The sequence below is a fragment of the Zalophus californianus genome, chromosome 10 (assembly GCF_009762305.2).
Source record: "Zalophus californianus isolate mZalCal1 chromosome 10, mZalCal1.pri.v2, whole genome shotgun sequence".
NCBI classification, from domain to species: Eukaryota; Metazoa; Chordata; class Mammalia; order Carnivora; family Otariidae; genus Zalophus; species Zalophus californianus.
The window spans coordinates 79,801,986-79,829,814 of record NC_045604.1 but is presented as its reverse complement, the minus strand read 5'-3'; the positions used below and the strand labels follow the sequence as shown (position 1 = coordinate 79,829,814).

Here is a 27,829-nt window from a genome sequence, read left to right as displayed (position 1 = left end):
TATGTAGGATCTTGTAGGCATGTGAGGAGTTCGGTATTTTTTTTTTTTTTATTGCAGTGGAAATGAGCAATGGAAAGCTCAATTGGATAGTGGTAAGCAGGTAACGTAATTCAGGATGTAATGAAGTTAAGGTGAAGACCAGATGTCACTATACCCCCAAACTGCCCAATGCTCAAATGCTAGGTGGGGAAGCAAGAGCACTAGATCTGGAGTTTGGAGACTGGGGTTCTAGTCCTTGGAGATTGGGGCTGTAGTCACTTAGCGTAGACCAGTCACAACTAGTTAAGTGGCAGGGCTTCATTAGTCTATTTACCAAATATTTACTAATTGCCTACTAGATGTTTAGGTGCAAATGTTGGGACCTAATCCCAGACCTCAAAGAGCTCACAGCCTAGTAGGATGAAATCACAACAGAATTAGCCCATTTATGCATATATTGGGGTATTCCTGGCTAATAGGCTACAATCCCAGGTGATTTTTGTAAGATTTAAACGAGATACACGCTTTGAAAACTATCATTTAGAAAATGTAGCTTTTGCCTACAGAAGTTCTTTCCATTGCAAGTGACAGAAATCCAACTCAAGCTGATTATGTTTGAAAGAAATTCATTCTCTTAGGTCACTAAAAATCTCACTTCAATTGTGGCTGGATCCAGGAACTCAAACAGGATCATCAGAACTAAACTCACTCTCTCTGTTGCCTTATGCATAATAGCTTTATTCTAGGAGGTTTTCCACATTGTAGTGACAAGATGGCTTCCAGAAACTCCAGGAGAACATCTTCTCTTCCTTGCAACCCTATCAGTAAGTTGTTTTCTCTCCAGTACAGCCACAAAATTGTGGACCTAGGTCTTACTGGGTCGCCTGCCTAGTCTTGAACCCATCACTGTGGTCAAAACAACTCTGAAGAAAAATAACAAAGTTGGATGATCAACACTTTATTATTCCAAAATTTAGAATACACTGTGGAAACAGAATACATTTGTTGGCTTATGACTGAGTCAAAAGCTCACACTTGGAGAAGGAGATTAGCTGCACTCAAAACCTAGATGAGAAATGGTTCCCCCAAAAGAAACATCAAGGTGCTGTTGCCCAAAAATGAGGCAATTTTAGGCAAGTAAAATTTATAGATGATGATTCAGTACTGTAGTTAAATTGAGGTGACCAGCTAACTAATCTCTGAATTCCTTTCTAGTGCCAAAATTCTATAAATCCATTCACTCATTTAGCAATACACACTGAGCACATACTATATGGCAGACAGTATCACAGGCACTGAAAATAGAACAATGAACAAAGTAGATGAAATTTAAGTATGTAAGTCATACATGATACATACACGTTGAAAGAAAATGAAATATTCTAGCTTACCTTGAATTAATATTATATGACTTAAGATCATGTTTGTATCTATAAAGGAGTTATTAAAGACAGAAGCAAGATTTTCAGTACTATATTATACAAAGATTTTTATAACTATATGTATGTATGTCACATTCTTGTAAGTAAAATAACAATAAATACATGTTTTAAGAAGCATACCAGAATCTAAACCTCTAAGCTAATTAGGGAACAAAAATGTTCACAGGGAACAATTTTTAAAAGCAAGTTTATGCAATGTCTTGGCTGTCATCAAAGAATTTTTTGATTGATGACCATCTTTGACTTTGAATATATGCACTAACATTTTCAAGTAATGTCTCTGAAGAATGAAACACTTCCTCCATTCCTTGTTACTACTCAATAAAGGAGGTCAAATACCACATGCTGCCCTTGCACAATTTCCAATTCATGGGCTCTAGGCAAGTCAATATTTTCTTTAAAATGTCAACAATGTCTAGGGCGACTGTGTGGCTCAGTCGGTTGGGCATCCGACTCCTGATTTTGTCTCAGGTCATGATCTCAGGGTCATGCGATCAAGCCCCATGTCGGGCTCTGCACTCAGCATGGAGCCTGCTTGGGATTCTCTCTCTCCCTCTGCCCCTCCCCACCTCCACCCGTGCTAAATAAATAAGTAAATAAAATCTTTTTTTAAAATGTCAAGAATATCTGAATATTTCAAAGAGTTTCGTTTGGATTACAGGTAAGGCATCAAACTAAACTAGTGCTGTACCAATTGCTATAAAGTCTATCCCTTCCCTTCACAACTTTAAGTCCATCTCAGAGAACTGCCAAGTAAACATGTATTTGTGATCAATTATTGTGTCCTAAATAGTCAATAAAATTTTTAAAACAGTGTTAATCTGATAAGTTTCATTGTTGTAGAACTTAAAAAAAAAACCATACATTTTCCTGGTCCTCAGTTTCATTACTTGTAAAATGTAAAGAATGGACTAAGTATAATCTCTATGAAGTCATATATGTATAAACCTACCTACCTAAACACACACACACACACACACACACACACACACACACACACACACACACACAAAGCCAATCTCTGTATCCCCAGCACCAACCCCCAGTATTTACTCAGTAAATACTCATTCAATGAGCAAACCATCTAAGGAATAATCAATGATCCCCCAAACTACAAATCCTTGTTCTCATTTTCAACTGATGGGAGGGAAAAGGAGAGAGAAAAAAATAAGGACAGGGGAATAAGTTTTTCAAAAAACTAACACTTCATTTGATTTCGGAACTGTATTTTATTTCAAGTATTTCTTACCGACATGTTGGGTGTTAAAATGCCCATACCATTTATGAAACAATGGTGATAGTATTTTGTAGTTATTTTTACCATAATTTCCCTTTCTTGGCAAAATTGAAAGTACACTATGTGGATCCCACAGTTCTTCAATCTCTTTACAATTTTTTTTAAAGATTTTATTTATTTGTCAGAGAGAGAGAGAGCACAAGCAGAGGGAGGGGCAGGCAGAGGGAGAAGCAGGCGCCTCGCTGAGCAGGGAGCCCGATGCGGGACTCGATCCCAGGACCCCAAGATCATGACCTGAGCCGAAGGCAGACGCTTAACCGACTGAGTCACCCAGGCGTCCCTCTCTTTACAATTTTTAATCATCTTTGAAACCAAAATTGGGGTGAGCCAAAGGCAAGATGATTCCTGAAGTGCCCTCAAGCTCCAAAATTCTAGGAGATAAACTTTTCTTGCTGGGTCGTTTGAACCATATAAGTGCATCCAGGGAGTGATTCAGCATCAGGGACAGATCTCCAAATGAGAGCCCATCTTGGGGGACAAGGGCTGGATTTAAATGCATAGAATACAGTGCAGGCTCTGCTTTGAACATGGCAGTCTTCATGTGAGCACACAACTCCCAGCCTAATACCTAAATTAATGAGTTTAAGTCTCCATTTAATGAAATATTCAGATTATGATTACACTTAGTTTCATTAACTGCATTCTCAGAATAATGTGATGGGGTTTCCTTTTCAACTTGTAATTAACTTTATTGAGAATTCTTATTGGAGTTTTCCAAGCAGCTTCCTAAAACCTTATTATAAATTATTTTAATGTATGTATTATGGTAGTAAACTATATTGCTTAATTTTGTATTAGCTGTTATTTTTTTTAAAGAAGAAAAAATTCAACGCTAATCTTGAAGAACAGCAAGCTGACTGAACTAAAAAGAATACTCTGAAAAGAATCTATATTCAACTCCCGACAGCTAATCCTGAAGTTTAGGTCTTCCTAAATATGGCACTTTTGTTTTCCTACTAAAAGCTGTGTGACCCTAACCAAACAAAATCCCCTTCTCCCTTTATACAATTTGTATAAAACTAATCAGACCTGCAAGAAAGACCTATATTCTTTTTTTTAAAGATTTATTTATGTTAAAGAGCAGGGGAAGGGGCAGAGGGAAAGAAGGAGAAGCCTCAAGTAGACTCCCCACTGAGCAGGGAGCCTGTCATGGGGCTCAATCCCAGGACCCTGAGATCACGACCTGAACGGCAATCAAGAGTCAGCCACTCAACCGAATGAGCCGCCCAGGTGCCCAGAAAGACCTATACATTCTAAAACTGAAACATCTCCCCTCGACCAAAGGCAAGGAAAATCAGTACATGAAATTTTTCTGCTTTCTTTCACTATGATTCTTGGAAAGTTGTTAGGGTGTATTGCTCTCTCAGAACGAAATATCAATTTCTCAAAAAAAAAAAAAAAAAGGTCCTAATCTCTTCCCTCTCCTTCAACCCCAGATGTTTCGAGGAGGTCTCCTGCCTGCTCCCATAGCACCCTGACTTTTACTCCTACCATGCTTCTTTGCAATTACCTACTTCACTGTCCCATAAACTCCAAGAGAATAGTTCCTATTTTTGTCTCATCAATCCTCATACCTCCAATTCCTAATACACTGCCTGGCTCATAGCAGGATTATAGTAAGTATCAGCTAAATATTGATTGACTCAATGGAAATTTTAATGACAAGGAATCAGACAAATTGACTAAAATCTGAGTCCTCCAAAACAGAAATAGTGACTTTATCACAACTGGCCCATTTTCAAAGACTAGTAAAGTCTAATACAGTGATTCTTAGCAGAAATCAATAAATGAGGACAAGAAAGAGAAGAAGAGAGATAACTGGAGCATCACCCAGTGTAGGTCTTCGGGGAAGGTACAAGAAAGGTCATGAATAGAGTACAAAGCTTAAAGCCAGACAGAGATGGGTTCGTGTTTGGACCCATGTATAGGATCTGAACGCCTTACCGAATATGCCTGTGGCCTTGGGCAGGTTACTTAAACTCTCTGAGCCACAGTCTTCTCATCTATAACATGGCGGTGCGATACCTATTTCAATACCTGTATCTGTTTCATTTTTCACTCTTTTTATACCCACGCTAAGTGTCAAAAACATAGTAGGCATGTTGCATCATTTAATCCCGATATATAAATAGAAATGCTCTCCCAAAGAAACTGTGTCCAAGAATAGGCTTTCCTGGCTATGGAAGTAACAGAACTTGGCATCTTTTAAGCTAAACCAGACACTGGGGTGGGCACCTAGGCTTTCTTTACAAACAGTCCTACAGCTGCTTGGAAGCACTTTGGAAAAGCAATGCAAATTTAATTAGGCAATGCCATGTGGCCAGCATTAGTAGCAATTTTTGAAAATAGCCCAGGAGGTGGTAGGTTTTGGGTTTTTGTTTTGTTTTTGTTTTTGTTTTTCTTTTAAGGGCTCTGTTGCTCTGTTGCTTGCACACACACCCTCACACACACACCCTCATGCATACACAATCTCATTTTCTGGGTGGAAACAAAAGACATGTTTGAGACCATACAGATTCCTACAGGCCTAGACTGCCACTGTAAATATAATATTAAAATCAATATTCCTAACAGAACAAAAGCTCGTGTGTTTCAACGAGAATTGAAGGAAAACATAAGACAGGAACAAATGTCTAAGAATGGTACAGCTGCTCCATCAGAGCTATTTCCTTGGGAAGAAATTGACAGATTCTTTAGTTCTCATTTGCATCAAAAACATTAGTAGTAACAAACACACACACGCACACACACACACACAGATTGTGTTATCAACTGACACACAGAGTGAAAACATTTTCACTTTGAAATATCAAATGCACGAGGAATTCGTGCTGGTGTGTATCATTGTCCCCTCGTTAATGGACCACATTAGCACTAATGTTCACTCGTTCCACAAATAATAATGGTAGCGACCAACATTTATATGTTACCAGCCATCATGCTAAGTTCATTATATGTGTTAATGCATTTAATCCTCCCAACAATCTTGTATTTTGCTCCTTTTATAGTATGGGACACCGAGGTTCAAAAAATTAATTTTTCCAAGATTACATAGCTAATAGGTGAAAGAGCAGATACCCAGTTCAGTTACCCAAGACCTGCCAAGCCCATATTCCCCACTCCCTCAATGCACTTATCACGAAGTCACATTGGATATGTTTAGCGGGCACCATCCACACGTCAGAGACTCATCTGTAACACTGAATACTTCAAGAGAAAACCAGAACTCTTGATCTAAAACCACACAAAATTGACTCAAACCATTGCACTTGTTTTTAGCTACAAATGTTTTTAGCTAGGGGCGCTGGGTGCCTCAGTTGGTTAAGCGACTGCCTTCGGCTCAGGTCATGATCCTGGAGTCCCAGGATCGAGTCCCGCATCGGGCTCCCTGCTCAGCGGGGAGTCTGCTTCTCCCTCTGACCCTCCTCCCTCTTGTGCTCTCTCTCATTCTCTCTCTCTCAAATAAATAAAAATCTTTAAAAAAATGTTTTTAGCTAATTCAGTTATAGATCCAACCCCTAACTCTTATTAACTCTATAATTTACTGACCCATGTGCCAAAACCGTAATAGTCATAGGTCCTCAGATGGAGCAGTTTTAGCCCGCCCAACTGTGGAAAAGAATGTTCACATTTCAGAAACAAAGAGCGTTGGTAGCTGTGGCTGAGTTGAAAAGAGTTAAAGCCTCACAGGAGTTGGAATTAGCCAAGTTTCCTCAACATTCAAAATCCCAAGGGTCCTGCTAACAGTAACAGGTTCCAGTGGGCTTCTTATGGCACATAGGCTTGAGATTCATCCATCCATGCATGTGTCCATTCATTCAACAAACATCTATTGAGCACTGTGTCATCTCACAGGAGATACAGGGGTGACTAAAACAGACACAATCCCTGCTCCCACCCCAAGAAAGCTTCAAACGGCAATCTCCACCCCACTTCTCAAGCATGACCTTCTTGGAGAATCCGCCCCACCATAGTCATGAGAGGGGCCAAGATACTCTCCACCACATCCAAGTGATTGAACCAGAGTCAGACAGTCGATCCAGAGGAAGCCAGGTCACTGGCTAGTCAGAAACTAATCATATTTTGTCTCTCTGAAGAATATGAACTAAAAGACACAGTGATTACGTGCATTAAAGACAAAAGATCATGATGCTTTATTACTCACTCCACCTACTGAAGTCCCAAAGGTGGCCCTGATTCCCACCCTTCCTGAGCCTATATATTCACCAGAAGATACCCCCATGTGTATCCAACAAAGTTCAGGCTATGTAGTCAGACAGACCTGGGTGTGAATCCCACTTCCTCTATTAAACTAGGACACCATGGACAAGTTCTTTCACTTTTAATTTCATTGTGGATATTTTCAAATAGACACAAGAACAGAATGAACCCCTATGCATCTGGCCACCCAGCTGCAATAATATTCTCCCCCTTCTGTTTCATCTGCCATCCCCCACAATTTTATGTTTTCCTGGTGATTTTTTTAAAGTCAACCCCAGTCATCGTGTTAGGTGAGTTCCTCAGTTTCCATGAATCTCAGTTTTCTCCTTCATAAAACAGGCATAACAGTACCCCTTCCATGGTCTTTTTCATTCACTGGACAAAAATGTACAGGGCTGCTGTGGTGAGCCAGCCCGGTTCCCACAGCATGTGGGGCGGCTATGAAAATACACAGCATTTGTTCTCATGGAGTTTATGTTGTAGGCATAAATAATGAGGAAGACAATTCCAGAGGGAAGAAAAGTTACAAAGAAAATAATGGGGAAATGAGGAACAGTAGGTGACTTGGGGGTCAGAGGGAAACATGGAAGTCCTCTCCAATGAGGCAGCTTTGGGGGTAAGATGTAAAAGGCTGGAAGCCTGGGAGCCGGGTTCTGTAGGTGGGAAGCACAGCAAGTGCAAAGATCCTGGGGCAGGGATGAGCTAGGCTGTTTTGAAGGTTGTTTTCAGTACAAAACGAGCTAAGGCATCCAACGTTTTAACACAATGCCTGGCACATAGCAAGTGCTCAATAAATGTTAGTTACTGTTCCTCCTAAGGAAGGACTCCACAATATACTCAGCACACTGGATTATATTTTGGAAATAGCTCTCTTTCCTACAGTGCCAACTGACCTTTGGGTTCATCTAGCATATCCTTTATTAACTTCAGCTCCTAAGGGGAAGACTTCCCCATTCTGCAAACACCTATTCCAGAAGGAGGGGTCATGTAGTATAGTGGTTACAACACAGACCTTAGGGTCTGACTGGCCCTGTTTAAATCCCAGCTCCAACACTGAGTAGCTGTATGAACTCTGGATAAGCCATTTAACCTCTCTGAGCCTCAGCTTCCCCACCTTTATGAGGTGAAAATAACAGTACCAGCCTAATAAGGTTTTGAAGATTCATTGTTTTGGGGGTTTAGAACGCTGTCTATATAAGTTGCTGTTAACATTCCGCTATCTTACATATGTTTGAATCTTATACACCTGCCCTGATTAGGAAATTCCCCCTATTTTGAAAAGATATTTAGGAATATCTGGACAAGTGCCTCCAAAAGTCACGTAAATGACACCCAGGTACCTTGGTAAATGTGGACAAATGAATAGAAATCCATTTGGCCCTAGACATGAGCTGTACAGCATCTTCAGAAGCTAAACCATGGATCTGCTTTGCATCTGGTTCCTTGTAAACCCACTTGGGAATGGTTCTGGGGCAGTAGGGGGTGGGGTGAGGCTGGAAAGGGAGCCTGGTCTTTTTGATGGATTCTCTATCCTGAAACATCAAGTTACCACTTCTCCTCAGTTCAGGGTGAGATCTCACCTTCTCAGATTATGCTGCTAAATAAACAGGGGAACATTAATCCAATTCCAAAGAGGGGTCGCGTGTTTGGGTGGAACCGGAGGGTACTCTGTCCAACAAGTCTATGTGAGAGCACAGTCGGAATATCAGCTGGTTCTATTCCAACAGTGACCAGGTGAACAATTTTCTGTGGCTGTTTTTATAGACCCTGGGAGACACTTTTTATACTATGGCAATAAAGGCTTTGTAATTGCTGCTGACTTATTTAGGGTTGTTTTCAGTCTTTACCACATCATTAAACCATACGGCCAACCAAAATTCTACTATCAAGTTTACTGTACTAAATACAATGCGGCATCCTGGAGTGGATCCTGGAACAGAAGAGGGACATAAGTGAAGAAATATCGTGAAATCCGAACATTATCTACAGCTCAGCTAAAAATAACATACTAATGTTGATTTCTTAGTTTTGACAGGTGTACACAGTAATGGAAGATGTTCACATTAGGGGAAAGTGGGTGAGGAGTATACAGAACTCTGGGTGTTATTTTGCAACCTCTCTGTAAATATAAAAGTATTCCAAAAGCAAAACTGCATTTAAAAAAAATAAAGCGCGCTGTTAACACAAACGAGTTGAGAGACGTTGATCCGAGCTCTCTCCTTGTAACCACAGTCTTCAATCCCATCACCCATCCTTAAGACGAAAGGGAGCCTATATTTACCCTGCACTCCCAGAAAGGATGGGGAGTGTCACTGGCAGGCTGTGAGGCTGGGGTGGGGGAGACAGAAGCACGTTCATAGCACTTGAGGACAAAATGTGCCTTCAAAAGCAAACTATAATTACACAGAAGCTGAGGAGCGTTTGCGAAAAATCACTATCTCATCTGAATCTACATCCTGTTCATCAAAGAGGTCGAGGCCCTTTTGATTATCAGACTAAATATTTTTAGGCAATATCACTGAATGCCTGGAAAGAACATGAACGGCATCAGCTGAAGAAAAATCCATCTTCAGATAAAAAGGCAAGTCTTGCATATCACAGGAAAAATCTACCATAGGAAAATTATAAAGGAAAAGTGGCAAAATTTCCCCACATTGAAGCTTTCCGCCCTCTTCCATTTGCCTCTACCCTAGTCCTTCCCCACTCCCTTCCTCCTAAATAGCCACTGACTTTGGATCCTCTTAGCATGTGACCAAAGCATAATGGGAAGACCAGAAAGGGGTCTAGCATTAATATTAAGATGAAGAAAGATAAATAGATGGAGAGGAGGATTCCCTTAAAGCTATGTCGAGCGGGTCACTGAATAGAGATAAAAATGACATTCAAGTTTGGGCTATCAAATTCCCGGTCAAATCTGGTCACTTGAATGTTTAGTGAAGAACACCCCAACAATGGCATGATGGGCCCCTTTTTGGTATATCACAAATGGATGCATTTTTGTTCCATTTGTTGTAATTGTAAATCTTCACAGTTCCCACAATGTCCAGAAAAGGGTTTTATATTCAATAGGTGCGTTCTCATTCTGGCACCAAGAGCTGGCCTAACTTCTCAGTTGGACTGGATTCCTTCTCTCCTAGTTCTCTGTGGGTCAAAATGGACTCTAGCAACTGCATGGCTTCTTGAACCCCTGACAACTGATAAATACCAGTCATCGAGGCCTATCCTTTCAGTGAACTCCCAAAAATCATTCCTTCTCCTGAACATGTAAATTTTCCCTATGTCTGTAATATATAAATAGCTCCTGTGAATCAATAAAAAGACAAAATCATTACAAGGAAGCCTATCATTACTACAAAGTACTGCATTAGTTACAAAATTGAACTGATTAGTGGAAATCTGTGGAAGGGCTATATGCTTATTTTCCAGATGTTCCCAAGAATTCTAGGAAATAAGGACTGGATCAACCCAGCAGCAAATTAACATCTTGTTAATGCAAGAATGCAATGTGGGAATACACCTGGAATTCCCTTCTGTAGTCTACCAGGAATGCTGTGGTATACTTCTACCCAGTAGAATATTACAAGATACATTTCTTCTAATTAGCATAAGTATCACTGATTACTGAGAGACTCAGATACAAACTAAAGGCAAGAATCATAAATAAGCCCAGTTAGTCCGTCACGAGAGACTTCTGAATTACTCAGCTCCCGGACACCCATCTCTGAGCAGTAACTTGTTTTCAGTACAACTTTAAACAAAAGTCCCTTACTGAAACAGATTCATTAATGTTCCTTGCCCTTTTGCCTGATGCAATGATGAAACGCGGGGGACTTCAATGAGTTTGTTATTCCATTTGAGTGCTGATTCAAAAATCATCCTAAAGATTGAAACTTCACATGAGAAACTTGTTAACAGTCACCTTGTATAGCCAGGGACTCAACACCATTTCAACTCTGTCTCCTCCACGATGGCATTAGCTCACGTACATCTAGGTTCAACTTATTTCCCGGTGACATCTGAAAGAGACTGTGCCTATTTCCATCAAAGCCAGAACTGGGCTCAGCAACCGCCCTGTCAGAGTTGGTACAATTTACCGTATCTTTCAGGGCTGTGAGATTCAGTCATAAAACTTCCAAATGCTGATGTATTTGGCTCTAAAATGTGGCTATTTCTCATGCCATTCTATGACCGGGTTCATAAATAAATAATGTCGAATTATTTAATACAATGACACCTAAGACATTCTATTTGGTAACCCATTTTCAAACTATGTAAACGTTGACTTTACAAATATACTGCAACATTTTTCCAAGGCTATGAAAAATTATCACCATGCAGAATCAAAGAATTTCTATCACCTCTATCAAACGCCACAGATTTATTCCACCAACCATCGAGCATAAAAATTTGTGGCCAAACAGTTGAAAACGATGATTCAGCAAATAAAACAGCGCTGCAACTCTGCTAGTGGAGTTTCAGCCAAGGCAACCCAGCCTCTAAAATGCATGATGTTTTTAAGAGCCTCCAGCCACAATTAAATGCATCTTTTAAATTGTCTGGCTTTTGTTATTTCAAACCAAGCCCTCCACATTACTTTAATGTGGGGGTTACTTGAAAACATAATTGCTAGGAATAAACACGGTAGTACCCTATTGTCAAAAACTAAACAACCTTGCTTCCCCTCCTCCCATTAGTCAGTACATCAGCTCCATAACGTATATTGTATATAAAGACCTTTGAAAGGAAAGGAAAATTGAGGGAGCATCCTGAGATCCCCAAGTATGCTCTGTCAGCTCAAGAATACCTATGTAGCATTTGTCCCCCTGGCAGAAAAATGGAAGGGAATTTGCTACTCTGAGTCGCATGTACACACCCCAAACCAACATAACCACAACGGAACACACCACACACAAACATGTATGTGCACGTGTGTGTGCATACACACACAGGATAGTTTGTGATTTATTTTTGCCAAACTCTGTTTTGATGAAAAAGAGATCAAATTCTTCTGAACTACTATCTGTTCATGGAAAACAGTATGAAACCTAAAGATCACAACTGGTCTACCTCAAGAAGCAAATAAGCAAATGGGCCATTGGTTCACCGATTGCCCCATCAAGATGAACCAATAAAATGGGTTATTGGGCTAAGAGATCAACTATCTCAGATGAATCAACCAAGTAACCCATTGGTTAACGAGGTACCCAACCATCATGAACCAACCAAGAGGGCCATTCGTTAACAGAACCAACTGTAGGAAACCAACCAAGTGGAATCACTCTTTAACCGAGAAACAAACCAAGTGAAATCTGATGAAGCCAAACACAGCTTCATCCTGGAGAGATGAAATCAAACTTCTAACTCGCCAACAAACAAAAAAGCTCTTGATGAACCCAAACACAGACCATGAAATCTAGACATGTGATCACTGTATGGATCACCAAGTAGGGCTGGGAGTGGACCGCACGACTATACTTACGAAGATTATTTATGGGGGTTCTGGTATCCATGTTTTCATAATGCTGGACATGAACCACAATGTTGAGGTCCCTCTCCATGTGGTCAGTGTTGCAGTGGCCCTGTGGCCTCATGACATCTGCAAGGGCCCTGAAAGAAGAAAGAATTTCAATCTGTTCATTCCAAACACAATGACTGGCACCTGCTGTGCTCAGAGCCCTGGGCTTATGAAGACGAGGCCCCTGACTCCACGAGCTGCCATTCTAGTGAGGGGTTGGGAGGGAGAAAAGGATGTAAGGGAGTAAAATGGTCACTGCAATTAGAGGTTACATAAGGACTTCGTGCAAAACAGTCCACATGCTCCTCACAATAGCTACGTAAGAGCAGTATCACCCACCTTGCTGAGTTGTTGAGAGGATTCGGTGAAGAATCTAACATGTCTGCACCCCATAAACTTAGTCCCCCTTCATAGCTAACGCTAGATCCCACACTTCATGTAGAGCAATGGCCCACTATTAGCAATAAATAGCATTTATGGAGTACTTACCATAAGCCGGCCCCCATGCTAATCACGTTACAAGCCTTAATTCAACTAAGTAGCATACGAACACCTTCTGAGGTTTATTAGTCCTTCTTTACAGATGAGCAAACATAGGCTCAGAGAGGTAAATTAACCTACTGAAGGTCACACAGCCAGTTGGACAGGGCTGAGCCAGACCCTACGCACAGCTCGGTATCCTGCGTGAATTGGGTTTCCTGCAGCTAGGGAGGATATGGTGTGATCCAGCCACGCCCCTTGTTGGTGCCCCTCTTGATCAGTAGCTGGGATGAAGGGAAAGCATACAACCCGAGTCACCTACTGTGTTTTGGGCCTTTCCCGTTTATCATCATGTTTAATCTCGCTGACGCTTACCCAAGGGTTGATATTTTTTACTATTATTCAACAAATAAGAAAACAAGGTGAGAGGTGTTAAGGGACTGTATTAGTTTCCTGGGCTGCTATAACAATGTACCACAAACTAGGTGGCTTCAAACCACACAAATTATGGGCTCACAGCTCTGGAGGCCAGAAATCCAAAATCAAGATATTGGCAGGGCCACACCCCTTCAGAAACCTACAGGGGGCCTCCTCCCTTGACACTTCCTGGCTTCTGCTGGTTGCTAGAAATCTCCATCTTCCCCTGGTGGGTCTCCCACCGTCTCTGTCTTTTAAGGACACCAGTCATACTGGGTTAGAGGCCCACCCTGCTCCAGGATAACCTTGCCTTAAATCACGACATCTGCAACGATCCTATGTCTAAATCAAGTCACATTCCCAGGACCACAAGACCAGGACTTTAAAAAAGACTTGTTTTAATGGGGCGGGGGGGCGGGGGGGGGGGGGGAGGGGGTGGAGCAGGGCTGGCACCCAATTCAACCAGAACAGTGACCTTCACAATTAGACGTAAACTTAGCCAAGCAGCTCAATGTTTGCACACAGAACAGAACAGAGATAGCTGTCAAAGAGACATCACTCCTGAGGTCAGACCTCACCAACACATTCACTTTACCTGCTCTCCATTGTATCTTTGTTTAGATAGGATTATCCTGCAACGGTATAGACCGTTGCAGATATCATTGCACAGCTGTGTATCTTTGACATGAGCAGTGTTTTTGCCATAAACCTCATGGTTTCTTTCTCTTTGCACAATCTGAGAGCTATAGCCCTATTGCAAAATGTGAATCTCCTTCATGCTGTGGTTTCACGGTGAAGTGGCAGAGCACCAGCCCTGCTTATCCATTTCCCTGGTTAGGGGAACCTGGATGGTCAGTGACACCCCCCCGCCTCCGTACACAACCCTGCAGTAAGCATCCTCACCCGTGCCTCCTCTCCAGGGTCCACTCCCACAAGCAATACTGCCATGATCTCAGATCCATCAGGATGCTCTTAACAAACCAGAACCCTCTGAATCCCCACCAAGGGAGAAAGAGAAGCAAGGTGAGCTCTTTGAGTGAGGCCCACACATACCACTTCTGAACTCAACAGGCCCAGTCTGCGGGCTGAAATTTACCCCCACCCCCCCAGAGCATCGATTCTCAGATAGTGGTCTGCCAACCAAGAGCAATAGCCTCCCCCGGAGCACGTGTTAAAATGCAAATTTTCAGAACCACCCAGACTCACTGACTCAGAAACTCCAGAGCCCAGGCCACCTGCGTTTTCTGCTGCACATTCAAGTCTGAGACTCTGTTAGGGTAACAGAGGCCCCGAGCTTGGGGGAGTGGTTGCTCATGGGGCAATGAGATAATGGAGAACTACAGGCGGCAAGAAGTGTCAGATGTGAGATACAGGGAACACAGCAAGAGTGCCATGTGAATTAGAGGAAAAGATTGAGTCCTCCAAGAGACAAGAGAATAGCAACTGCTCCCATTCATTCATTCGTTCATTCCCGCAACAAACATCTATTGCCTACTCTGTGCCAGGCACTATTTAAGACTCTGGGAACACAGCAATATGCAAGATGAACAAGACCACTGCCTGCTTGGAGCTTATATTCTAGGGGACAGGATAAGAAATATGCATGTTAAATAAGTCAACAAGAGCTGTGAAACTTAAATACACAAAAGTGTAACAGGATCAAGAGACACCGGTGCATAGCAGCGTTATTCCAAACAGCCCAAAAGTGGAAAACCCAAATAAACGAATGAATGGATAACCAAAATATGTGATATGAGCTGGAGTATGACTCAGCCATGAAAAGCAATAAGGTATTGACACCTGGTACAACGTGAATGGAACCTAGAAACCTGATCCTCTGCAAAAAAAGCCAGACCCAAAAAGCCACAGAATGGATGATTCTATTTATACGAAATGTTCAGAAGAGGCAAATCCATAGAGATAGAAAGTAGATGAGTGGAGATGGCCAGGGGCTAGAGAGAGGGAGGACTGGGGACTGGCTGTTGCATTAATGTATACGGACTTTCGATAATGAAAAGGTTCTGGGATCAGAGCGGTGATGGTGGTTCAACTCTGTGACTATGCCAAAAATCACTGAATTGCACACTTTCTAAAAATTCTAAATAAACAGAGAAAGAGAGATAAAGGTGATCTGGAAAAGCTTTCCTGAGGAGGAGACATTTGAGTTGAGCCCTGAATGGTGAGAAGGTGGTCACATAAAGATGATGGAAAGAACCTTCCTGGCAGAGGGAACAGTGAGTGCAAAGGCCCTGAGGCAGGAAAGAGATCAAACATTTGAGGTGCAAGAAAGAAGGCCAATGAAGCTGGAAGATGGCCAAGAAGGAAGGGAGCATTCAAAGTGAGGATTAACCTACCCATTTTATGGAGCAAAAAGCTGCTCAAGTTAACCCAGCTCATCAGTGCAGGGACCAAGATACAAACCTGAGTGTCCCTAACATCAGAGCTCGGCCTCCTTCCCCGCTATGTGCTGTAAGCAGTTTCTGAAACTCAACAGGGCTACGGGAAAGGAACGTTTGAGGCAAAGGGCACATGCCCTCTAACTCTAATTTGCCTTTTTCCCTTCTAAACAGGTTCTTCATCATGAGCTTCAAGAGATCTGTGAACCCCTTTGGAATTGAATGGAAATTTTGTGCCCATAGAACAAGAAGCGATAGCTTTCCCCAGATTCTCTAAGGAGCCCCCCCCCCCAAAAAAAAATTCCAAAGTATTCAGGCTTTCAAGAGGTTAGCAAAGTAATTTATCAGGACAAGCTACCACGAACTTGGTCGGCACTGCTTTCTACAGATCCCCTGGGCTTCTCCTGAGTGCTGAAATTCTTGAAAATCCACCGCAGAAGCCAAGGCTGCTTTTCCCCCAAGGCAGCCCCTCGTAGAGTGTGCAGTGGAAATGACAGGTTCCTAAGAGGCCTCCATATCCCGGAAAAGCAGTCTGCAAGGTATGGTCTGCTTCCTCCAGGGACCACATAAAATGATTTGGCATCAGGAAAGGAAATCTGAGAACTTGTGTGTGTGGTCTTTAGTGGTTCAAGGAAGAAGTCAATGTAATGTTGTGTATGGATGCTGGAGCCCACCCTTGAAAAGCCCATGTCGGACAGTGAGAATCAGGAACCTCAGGCCCAGGAGGGCGACTGGTAACAGCACCATCATTGGGGTGCATTGCCTATACTGCAGCTCTGTGCACCCCGAAAGGGGCTATGCAGATAAATTACCTATCTATGAGTAGGCTAACCATCACCGAGCAGGCATGTGGCTTAAAAATGCCCCCCACCACAAAACCACAGCCTGAAGATAATACTAACAGAGCAAACCCAAGAACACAATAGAGTCAACTCTCCCCCTCTCTGCAACAGCTAGCTTGTCACAAGGTTAAAAACAAAGATTGTCTATTCAGATCAAAGCAAAGTCAGCCAAAAACAATCAAAACTCTCATGAGAAATATTCAAAAAATGGATTGCTTATTAATGATGAGCTTCCTCAACCTTTGAGATATTCGCTGATGGTTGCATGACATCATCATGCTTAGCAACACATTTTAAGGTATTTATTGTACCTTCAGCTCAGTTTGAAATTTGTTTTCATATATGCTTTATCATGCTCCTAAAAGCTGTTCACGGGTATGAGCACATACTTATTAGTAAAACAAATGGGCGTGTATTAGGGCACGTACTAAAAAACATAACACGTGTACAAAAGATACAATAAATAAAGGGGAAGAACCAACTATGTGCTGTAAGCCAAACAAATTCATGGGATTTGTCATCTATTTATGGCAAACAGTTTGGGTGCTTCTCAAACAAAGTGCATTCATGTTACCTAGGGGTCTTACTAAAACGCAGATTTGGGTGGCTCAGTCGGTTAAGCATCTGCCTTCGGCTCAGGTCATGATCCCAGGGTCCTGGGATCGAGCCCCGCTTGGGGCTCCCTGCTCGGCAGGGAGGCTGATTTTTCCTCTGCCTGCCGCTCCCCCTGCTTGTGTGCTCTTTCTCTCTCTCAAATAAATAAAATCTTTTTTAAAAATGCAGAGATTCAGTTTCAGCAAGTCTGAGGCAAGGCTAGAGATCCTTCTGCTCAAGCTCCCAGGTAATGAAAATGTCGTTGCTCTACGTCAGACTCTGAGTAGCAAGATCCTAAAAGTACTACGACTGTCAATTTCTAGTGTCAACTTGACTGGGCCACAAGGTGCCCAAATATTTGGTCGAAAGCCATTCTGGATGTGTCTGAGAATGTGCTTTTGGAGAAGATGCACGTTTACATCAAGAGACTAAGTAAAGCAGATTGCCCTCCACTGTGTGGGTGGGCCTTGTCTAATCAGTTGAAGGCCTGAATAGACCAAAAGGCTGACCCTCTCCTGAGTAAAAGGGAATTTTCCTGCTGGACAGCCTTCAAACTGGGATGTCAGTTCTGCAGATTTCAGAGTCGTTAAGGGCAAGTCCACATAATGTCTCTCTTCCTTGATATCCCTTCACCCAGTTCAGAACAATTACGTGGAAACACCGCCATTTTTGAAGTCAGATGATTGAATACTAGCAATTTTATAAGGTTCAATTTAGTGTCCATTTTCTTCTAGATGTACTTATGTGTTATTTGTCTTGAGCCATTTGACTGTTGGCTCTGTGAGTGCGGGAATTGTGTCTGTACAATAAATACCTATTACACGACTATGTGAAAGAGTGAATAAATAAAAGAAGAGATACTTTCTTATGTAAACCAGGATGTCAGAAAGTAGAACTCCTCTGTGCCAGATACTGTCCTGGGTGCTGAGGATACAACAGCAGAAGAGACTTTAGTGTCCCTGCACTCCTTCCTGTGGACAGTAATGCAAGGAGAGAGATAATAAACTAGCAAACCAGTAAATGAGTAAGTTAATTTTAGGCTATAATGTGAAATGAAGCCAAAAACACCAAGCGATGGGCGGAGGGGCGGGGGCAGTGGTAACTGAGCCTGGGTGGTCAGGGACGGCTTCTCAGAGAAGGTGATATTTGAGCTAAGACCTGAATAGTAAGAGCCAGCATGTGAGGTCTGATGGAGGAGAAGAATTTGAGCCAAGCCAACACAACAGCTCCAAGGTAGCAATGAGCTTGGTACATTTGAGGAACAAAAAGAGAAGGCTGTGTCCCTTTACTTTCCAATTATAGTGAGCAAATAAAAGACCCCAACATTTCCAAACAGAGCTCAGAGTCCCCGCATCTTGCTTCAAAGCTTCCAGGAGTCCCAAGGTCTGAACTATGTTCTGACATTTAAACACTTGAATAGGATTCCTGAGCATTTCCTCTCCTATCAGAAACATCTTTTATTCTTTAGAATGCAAGGGCAATGGGCAGGAGGTAACTTTCTGGAGCGGTGGTGATACAGGTGTAGATGAAGCTCATCCAACTGCACTTTGCCTTTTATGGTGTACATTATACCCCAATGAAAGTGACTTCTAAAATGCAAGGACTCAGGGGCACCTGGGTGGCCGACATTGTCGGTTCAGGTCATGATCTCAGGGTCGTGAGATCGAGCCCCCCACGTTGGGCTTCATGCTGGGCGTGGAGTCTGCTTAAGAGTCTCTCCCTCTCCTTCAGCCCCTCTCCCTGCGTGCTCTCTAAATAAATTAAAATAAAATAAAATGCAGTACTCAATGCCCAAAGAGAAGCAAACATATTTTGCAAGGAAGAAGAATTTATAAAGACTTTTCCATGGCCAACAGGATATGCATGCAAGGGATTCTCTAACCTGAGGAGCTGGTCGAAGCCACAGGATAAGCACAGACGTGCAGCAAGAGGGGAAAGCTGGAAAGAGAGAGAAAAGGCAAGAGAAGGAAGGACATGTATCACTTGATGCTATTTCTTTGCAAGGGACTCCAACTCTTGCGAAGCGTGTTTGAAAAACACACAGGACACTGGGCTATGTAATGTGCCACTTGGATTTCTGATTCTGTTTGAAGGTGGGCAAGATAATGACATGTGTTCCCTATTGGTTTCGAGTGTACAGAGCTTCAAACATGCGTTCCTGCCCCCAAGGTCATTTCATCAATGCCTTCTCCAAGAGGGCTGGCCCTGCCAGGGGCAGATGCAGAAAACATCCCTGGTCTTGATCTTACAGTGGCTCCTTGAACTGGCCCCACCGCACATGTTGCCATTTGCAAAGCATCAAGCACTTCTTTGTGATCTGAGACAGCATCAGATGTCCTGCATGTGTCCACTCAAAGGCAGTGCGGCCTAGTGGTCAGGGGCCTGTGCTCTGGCCCCGGACTGATTGGGTTTGAAGTCTGACTCCTCCACTCCCCGGGGGGCTTGTTCATCCTCATGGAAAGTAATCTGTGCCTCTTAAAAGGCAGACTGTCCTAAGGCTTGCCTCACTGGGGAAGGACCTAAAATTACGTGAGAACGTACACACAAGCTCACCGCCGAGGGTACTTCAGCATCACCGAGGCCAAAACTTTGCAAGGCATTTAATGTGGTAATCCATGGGTCTTCTCTCTTATTCCGAACCTGCCCCTCCTCCTGCTAAGTCTGGAGTTGGGAGACCTGACCAATGTCACACAGCTAAAAAGATGTAGCAGAGCAAGGGCTAGGTACTGAGTTCCAGAATACAGCATTTACCCCTTCGGCAGAAACGGGACAGAAAATTCTAATAATAAGTCACTAAGCAGTGACCATAAAGAGGTCCTGTGCTAAAAGCTTCGCAAGCCCAGTCTCAGCGAAATCTCACACAAGCCTATGACACAAGGATCATTATTATCTCGTCTTACAGACAAGAAGAATCTAAAACTCAGAGAGATGAAGTCACTTTCCCAAGGTCACATAGCTATTAAGTGGCCACGCCGGATTGAATCATATGACTTGAGCCCCTGCTGCTAAGGTCGGCCTGACAGAGTTTCTAGGGACTGCAGGTAACAGTGCTAGGTGAACTGCATGCGAGACCCAGGGGGACCTGCAAGCTTCCTAAGAGGGAAGTCACCTCTCAAAGGCAACCAACAACTTCCATGGGAAAATGAAGGTCCAGTGCTGTCGGATCTGCCAATTTCTCAAGAGAAGTCAGAAATCTGGTTATCTGCGTGAAAACGCCCAGCTTTTAAACACTGGCAATTGGTTCCTAAGTTGGTTTTAAAACACGATATATAATAGGGATTAAAGAAATTTCACATCCAGATGCAGTGAGCCTTGACTGGATCCCAGTTTGAAACCCCAAGCTCTGGAAGACATTTTTTGGCATGACTGGGAACATTTTAATATGATTGGATATCTGACGATATGATGGAATTTCCATCCTTCATCTGGGGTGTGATACTGGAATTGCGTTGTTTTGTGGGAGAACATCCTTGTTCTCTGGAGATCCACGCTGAAGTATGTAAGGATGAAGTGTCATGTCTGCAACTGATTTTCGAAGGCTTCAGCCAAAAGACAAAGGAAAAAAGGAGAGAATGAAAGAGGAAGAAAGGGAGAGAGAAAATGAAAATATGGAGAGTACTATAAAGCAAATATGACAAAATTAATGTCGTATTTGAACTAATGATTGTTCAATCTAGATTAGTAGTTCTCAGTGAGGGCTGATTCTACCCCCTTGATGACATGTGGCTATGGCTAAGGACTTTTATTTTTTTTACAGTCACAGCTGGGTTGCGGAGCGGGTACTACTGGTACCTAGTGGGTAGAGTCCAAGGATGCTGGCAAACACCCTTCACTGCACAGGACAGCCCCCCACCACCAAGAACGAGCTGGCCCCAAATGTCGGTGGTGCCAGGGTAAGAAACCTCAGAGACTATTCTGGAGTTCGTTCTTATTAGTCTTTCAAGTTTTTTGGTTTTATTTTTGGGGTTGTTTTGTTTTTTTTTGGTATGTTTAAAATGTTTCACAGTAAAAAAAAGGAGAAACTTAAAAATAAAATTAAGAATGCATCAATAGCAATACCTTGCAGACCAAACAAAACATGTCTGTGCGGTTTGATAACCACAGCTGGCCACCATTTGCAGTCTGTTCTTCCAATAAATAGTGGCTGGATGTCATGTTGCTATAGTTGGTGGTGTGTCTGGGAAGCTCTTACAATAGCGTGGGCAAGACCCCCACAGCTCTGAGAATTACTGACTTTCTCCTGCTTCTAGTCCCAATCAGCCCAGAAGGAGGGCAGGTCACATGCCCAGGGCTCTGAGCCCGAAAACTGACATCATTGAGGCCTCTCCTGGGATCACACGAGTGCACAGGGTCACAGGAGCATTTGGGGACATGGGGACAGCAAGGGGCTGTAAGTCTTTGAAGGGAGGCTGCGGTCAGACGAAATGAGAACGAGCCCCTCAGCTCCGTAACCCTCACAGCCCAAGACAACATAAATTAAGAGGCTGCAGCCAGCACAGCAGTTTCACCTGGAAGCCACCTTAGACCCTCTCTGAGGCCAAGTTCAGGTGTGCCGCCCCCACCCAACTCACCCTTCAGCTCCTCCAGCCAAGAGCTAATGAGCTCAGGCTGTGGCTGGGACTCCAAATGATTCACTGCCTCAACAGGGCAAGATGCATCTGGAGGGTCCTTGGGGCAGCCCCCAGCATCACAAATGCACAGAGAGCCCTATACGTGCAGGCAACACAAAACAGAAAGCAAGTAAGAGAGTCACACTGGATTAATTCCTCCACCCCCAACCCTGTAAGATAGTCCCAAACTCAAGAACAGTCTTTGTTAACGCTAAGGCCACTTTTTAGGGGCCATTCAGGGAGGCTGTTAACACATGAGGCTTTCTAGGGCTCATCCCAGACCTACATTGATCTGGAATCTCTCCAGACAGAACCATGAGAATGTGCATTTTGCATTTTTAGGAAGGGGCCCCCACCCCCCAATGCTCGCTGAAACTGAAAACACAGTTGAAACCAGGGGGCTGGGGATTCGCAGTTTCCCGTGTGACCTTGGGCCAGCCACCCAAACTAAGCCAGGATTTTCTCCTCTATAAATGGGAATTAACAACACCTGTCTCATAGTTGGGAGCACTAAATAAGAGGTTTACACGCACATGCACTCACACGCACACACCCTAGTACGGTGCCTGGCAAATGTTAGTTCCTTTAATAGTGATTGGCCACACACTGGAAAGCCTAGAGAGCTTTACAAAAGTACACAGGCTGCACGCAGCCCTAGAGATTCTGATCTAAATTGTCTAGGGTGGGGCCCCTTAGCAACAGGATTTTTTTAAAAAGCATTCCAGGGGATCTGAAATAGCAGCCAGGGTTGAAACCATACCCTGGAAACTGCCAATAAAAATCAACTATTCTTGGGGGCACCTGGGTGGCTCTGACGGTTGAGCCTCCAACTCGATCTCAGCTCAGGTCTTGATCTCAGGGTGGTGAGTTCAAGCCCCAGGATGGGCTCCACTCTGGGCGTTGGGGGGGGGGGGCGGTTCAACTGTTCTTTCTCTTCAAGAGAATGCACTTCCACTGCATTCTGGAATTCCCAAAATGTGTACAGAGGAGAAGCCATGTTGAGGCTTTTACCAGAGGACTGGGTGTCCGCAGATTCCACCCCAAGCAGCCCTTTCCAGGTACCTGCAGAAGTGGCTGCAACCCGCTAGGCTGGGCGATTCTTTTTCTCCTGACAGAGCTGCAAGGGGGCAGGACAGGAAGTTGAGTCCCTGCTGGGCCCTCAGGTCTGCGGTGAAGTGCTGTCTCCACAGGAATACCCAGATCAAAGAGAGCCTGAAGCTAGCATCACCTTCTCCCACAGACGTCCAAAGAGAGCCACCCACCCTTAGCTCGACACCCACCTTCTCGCCTCTCTACTCCCGGCCTCCCTACCCTCCCCCACCCCCCAATCAAACACCCAGGAGGGCTCCTTTAAGCGCTGGTTTGCAAGGAAAAGGCTCAGTGGGTATTTCGGCAGAGGAATTAACCCGAATCTGCAAGGCAGCCTGCCTATCCCTGGGTGACTCCCTCCCTACACCAAGGCGACACCCGCCGCCTGCCGCAGTCCTGCCTCGGCACTCCGCCCTCACCTTAACACAGACCCCAGGAAGCTACAGGGACTGGCGGGGGACTGCGGGGACGCGAAGCACCCGCCGCTGGGGCTGGAGACCGGGCATCTTGGGGTTGCAGGAGGTGGGCGGGGCCAGCGTGTTACTCTTGTAGTTGGTCAGGGTTTCTTGAATACCCTCGAAGCTTACTTGGTGCCCCAAGACCCCAACATCCATCCACGCCTCCCTGCTGACCCAAACCAAGAGGAACTTCTTCACCTCTGCCCCCAAATCCCTCCCCACTGGGGGGGAAAAAAAGTCATCGGATACTCTGCGTATAAATAGAAAATAATTACTAGTGAGGTGGTAATGTTCCTTCGCCTATTTTTGGTGGGTCTCTTTGTTCAGATTTTTTAGGCAGGCGCACGGAGCGCGTGCATCCACACGCGCACACATGGGCCCCCGCCGGAGGTGTGGGGAGGGTGTGTGTCGGTGTGTAGGGGGTGGGACACATGGCGACCCCGTTGCCCACACTCGGAAAGAAGATCGAGCTTGCGCCCAACCCTCCAGCTGTTGGAAGACTTTCTGTCGCTCTTCAACCCCGCCCGCCCAAACCTCACGCCAACCCTGGCCTCTGTCGGGTCTGGGGGCTGCGTCCCCGTGGCGGTGTCCTCCGCCTCCAAAGTTGTGCGAATCAATTTAGACACTTTTTAAAAAAGCAAAAGGCAAATAGCTCCATTAATCCCCAAATGCCTTCTCCCATCTGCTGCGACTTGCTCGCGCTGGGACTTGCATAATGAATAAGGCAACCGGGAAAGTTGACGAATCAGGGTGTTGGGGGGCGGCGGGGGGGAGGGGGTTGGTGAGCGGGGCTCCGGCCCTTGGAGTCCACGCTAACCCCGGCAAGGGGCTCAGCGCGCAGCTGAGGCCGCGGCCCCCAACAAGGAGAGGTGGTGACGGGAGAAACGGGTGAGGGTTTTGGGCGGGGGGAGGCAACCGAGGTCCCAACTGCAGGGACCTGGCAGCTCAGGGAGAGCGAGGCGGCCGCTCCAGGCAAGGCTTTTGTTCTCGCCCTCCCCTCTCTTTCCACCTCCCTCGCCTCTTTTTCGCGAGCCGTACGAGTTGCAGGCGGCACACACACCTTCCCTCCCTCACACACGCGCGCGCGGGCTAACACACGCCTCCCTTCCCTCTCGAGCTCGCCTGCTCTGTTTACCTAGAGGCTAGGATGCGGAATCCGAGCGGGGGACCCCTCCCCAAAACCCAAGACTTCGGGGCCACAGGCTCCCGGGCTGTGTGTCTCAGATCCGCTTCAATCCTAAGCGGGAGGGGGCGGCGAGAGGGTGAAGAGGGCAGAGACCCCCCCGACACACACATACACACGCGCAAATCCACACCTGTGCGGAGCCCAGCGCCCCCTCTCCGCGCTCCCAGCCGAAGTTGGCTTTCCCGGGCGACCTCCCCCAGCGGAAACGCGGGGGATGGGGGGGGAGTGCCAACGCCGGGGAAAAGGTGAAGAGGGAAGAGCAGGGAGAGCGGCGCCCGGAGGGGAGGCGGAGGGGGGAGGCAGCCCACCTGGACATGTGTTCCCTTTGGGGCCGGTGCGCTTTCTCCAGCCCCAGCTTGGTGAAGATGCCTACGAGCACCATGACGGCCACCACCCCGCAGATGATGTAAACGATCAGGTTGGTCTTGTCCTTGGTGGGGTCGTGCAGGGGGTCGTCCTTGCGCGCGGGGGGCTTGCCGGTGTTGAGCCACAGCGGAGTGTCGTAGTTGGTGCAGGTGCTCTGGTTCAGTCGCCGCTTCTTAAACGTGCAGCAGAACCGGAAGCCACAAGTCCCGCAGCAGAAGATGAAGTCGCCCGAGCTGCAGTTGAACGGCGGGTCCCACTGGCCCATGACATCGAAGTAGCCCCTGCAGAAGTCCGGCGTGGGCGCCCGGGTCGGCGGAGCGTCGGAGACCCCCGCGCCCTCGCCGGCCTCTCCGGAGGCGGCCCCGGAGCGGTTGCCCCCCGCCAGCACTACCACGCCGCCCAGCTGCGCCAGCTGCCCGTGCCCCGCTCGCTCCTGCGCCCGGCACACGCGGGCGCACAGCTCGGTGAGGAAGCAGCCGAGGAGCAGCCGGAGAACGCGGCGCATCGTGTCTCCCAGCCCGGGCTCGGCCGCTCGGCCGCCGCTGGAGCCGCTGCAGCCGCCTCTCGAGGCGCGGCCGAAGCTGCCGAGGCTGCTGCCGGGGGCTGCGAGCCGCCGCGGGCCGCACATGCAGGGAGCGGCGCGGGGCGCTCGGTGGTCGGCGGCCACTGCGCTCGGCTCAGCCCGCGTTCGCCTCCAGCGCGCCGCGCGCCGAGGGGCCGGCCGGGGAGGAGCGCGCCTGGCCGGGAGGGGGGAGGATGAGCGGGGGCAAGCGCCGGGTGCAGGTCCGGCCGGCTACTGGGAGAGGCGGGGGCTGGCGAGCAGGGGAGAGTCGATCTGTTCGCGCTTCCCCTCCGCCGGCGGCTCCGGACTAGCCGCCCCGCGCCCGCTCGCAGGATCCTTCTCACCTCTCCAGCTCGCCAAGTGCGCTGGAGAGAGCGAAGCAACACTTGTGGAATGAAGGGAGGGCAGGAGGGAAGGGGGAGGGGAGGAGGGCGGGCAGAGGAGGGGGGTGGAACAGGCGCGAGCTCGAGAGGGGCGGGGGCGCGGAAGAGGTGACTCGGGAGGGCGGGAGCGAGTTGGGGGGCGTGCAGAGCTGAGCTAGGCTGGCGGGCGGGGAGGAGGGAGCCTCTTCGGCAGCCGCCAGGGCTGAAGGCACCGCTCGGGTTTCCCGGCAGGTGGAGGACCGCTGCGGGACCTCCCGCGCCCTCTCTGGGCGGGAGGCGCGGCTCAGACCTGTTCTGGGCGCAGAGGCGGCTCCGCCCGTGGCTTTTTCAGGCGTGCGTGCGCAGGAGCTGCGGCTCGAAAATGCCCTCCAGGGAAAGGGTGACTCGGAGGGGATAAGGACAGACTAAGTGGCTTCCACTCCAAGGCAGACGGGGGCACAGTCTGATCAGGCTCGCCCTTTCCAGGTGCACCGGACCACCTCGCCCTTCCCCCGACTGCGCCCTCCAGCCAGGCGCGCCTCCCGGATGGTTCAACTCCCTAGGAGGAGCCGAGGACCAAGGCTGAGCTGAGAAGGCGGGGTGGCAAGCAACTGGGCCCGGGGTAGGCACCCCCGGGAGAGGGCCGTGGGACGAACTATAGTCAAAGAAGCGCAGGGGGTAGGGAGGGGGCAGCAGACAAGGCCAAGACAGTGGCACGTCCCACGTCCCGGAATGTCTTTCCTTGGGACTCTCCTAGGCCCCTGGACCTGCCACTTTCTGTCCCTCTACGACCTCGCAGCGTTCCCTGCGTTCCACAGGAGGGCACACCGCGGCGCCGCCTCTGCGCGCCCAGATCTGGTGCAGCGCAAGGCCTGGGCGCCCAAGCCTCAGCCACCCTCCCGCACCTGGAGCCCGCGCGTGGGTCTCCGAAGCCGGCTAGCCCCTGTGCTCACCGAACCCCCTCCCCACCCCCCAGACATCCTCACCCAGTGCTGCGGAGTCCGGCCTTGGGCCCTCGGCTTCCAGCCTCCGGTCGCCTGTCAGCAATTTCCAAATCGGCCTTCTCCACTCAGCCGATTCCAGTCATCCGTCGGCCCTCTCCCATTTCTCCCACTTCTTCTTCCCTCTGCTTGAATTTGACTCCAGTAGCCCCCAAAACGGGATGTGCACCAAAGCTGCTACACCGAATTTAGATCTCCACACGCCCCTGCGTTTTGTTTTTAATTGCATTAACTAAGTATACACTTTGCAGTCGGCTAGGCGATTTGCAGGGAAATGATGTCTCCACCACAATCCCCTCCATAGGGCTGCAGTCGGGGGCTTCTCCGGGCGTTTTCAAAGCCCCAAAATGTTGGGCCACAAATAAAATGACATCCTGGGTCCCCTTAATTGAAAAAGCATGGAACGTGGGTGTTGGACTCTACTGCAAGTTTTCTCAGGATGAGAGGGAGTTTGGATAATTGTGCCTTCTCTTTGATGAATGTCACCTGTCTTCCCAAAGACGAGCCAAGAATGACCCTGTTCCAGCAAAAACACCAGGCCAACACTGATGGAACATATCCAGGAGTATACCAGCCCTAGAAGATTCATTGAATTGCGGGCTGTATTTTGTCCCAAACCCACCTGGACAAGGTATGAAATTGTTTAGTCTAAATTCATCAGCTCCATCATAACGGGATCCCCAAAATAGGATAGTGTGGCGCGTCTGTCGACCCACACCCACCACCACTGTGTGAGTCTCTACAAACACAAGCATTGGTGTGTGAGAGCTAATGATAGCTGACATTTATTCAGTGCTTGCAACATGCCCACTAAGCTTGTCTTTTCTAAAATCACCTCCTCACAGATGCTTAGAGCAGTGCCTAGCATCTAGCAGACAATCTGGGAATATTTGCTAAAACATTTGAGGGACTGATCTCATTTAACTCTATCTGCTAGATAATATAACCAGGCCCACACAACAGAGGAAGAGACTGAGGCCCAAAGCAATTAAACCAGTTTCCCATAGTAGCA

General features: G+C 46.6%; 1 protein-coding gene and 1 long non-coding RNA gene across 3 annotated transcripts in view; one reads left to right on the top strand and one right to left on the bottom strand.

The window, feature by feature from the left end:
• SHISA9 (shisa family member 9) overlaps positions 1–25,788 on the bottom strand; it is a 286,005-nt gene extending 260,217 nt beyond the window's left edge. For both annotated transcript variants that reach the window (XM_027609759.2, XM_027609761.2), the window contains exons 1-2: positions 24,835–25,788; positions 12,419–12,546 (exon numbers count right to left, since the gene is read on the bottom strand). In XM_027609759.2, the coding sequence (XP_027465560.1) occupies positions 12,419–12,546; positions 24,835–25,520 (814 nt within the window). In that variant the 5' untranslated portion in view covers positions 25,521–25,788. The remainder of the gene's footprint in view (positions 1–12,418; positions 12,547–24,834) is intronic.
• On the top strand, positions 24,815–27,466 carry LOC113931770. Its single transcript, XR_003522863.1, has 3 exons — positions 24,815–24,944; positions 26,303–26,438; positions 27,318–27,466. It is a non-coding gene; the product is annotated as an uncharacterized LOC113931770 (long non-coding RNA).
• Positions 27,467–27,829: the final 363 nt, after the last annotated feature.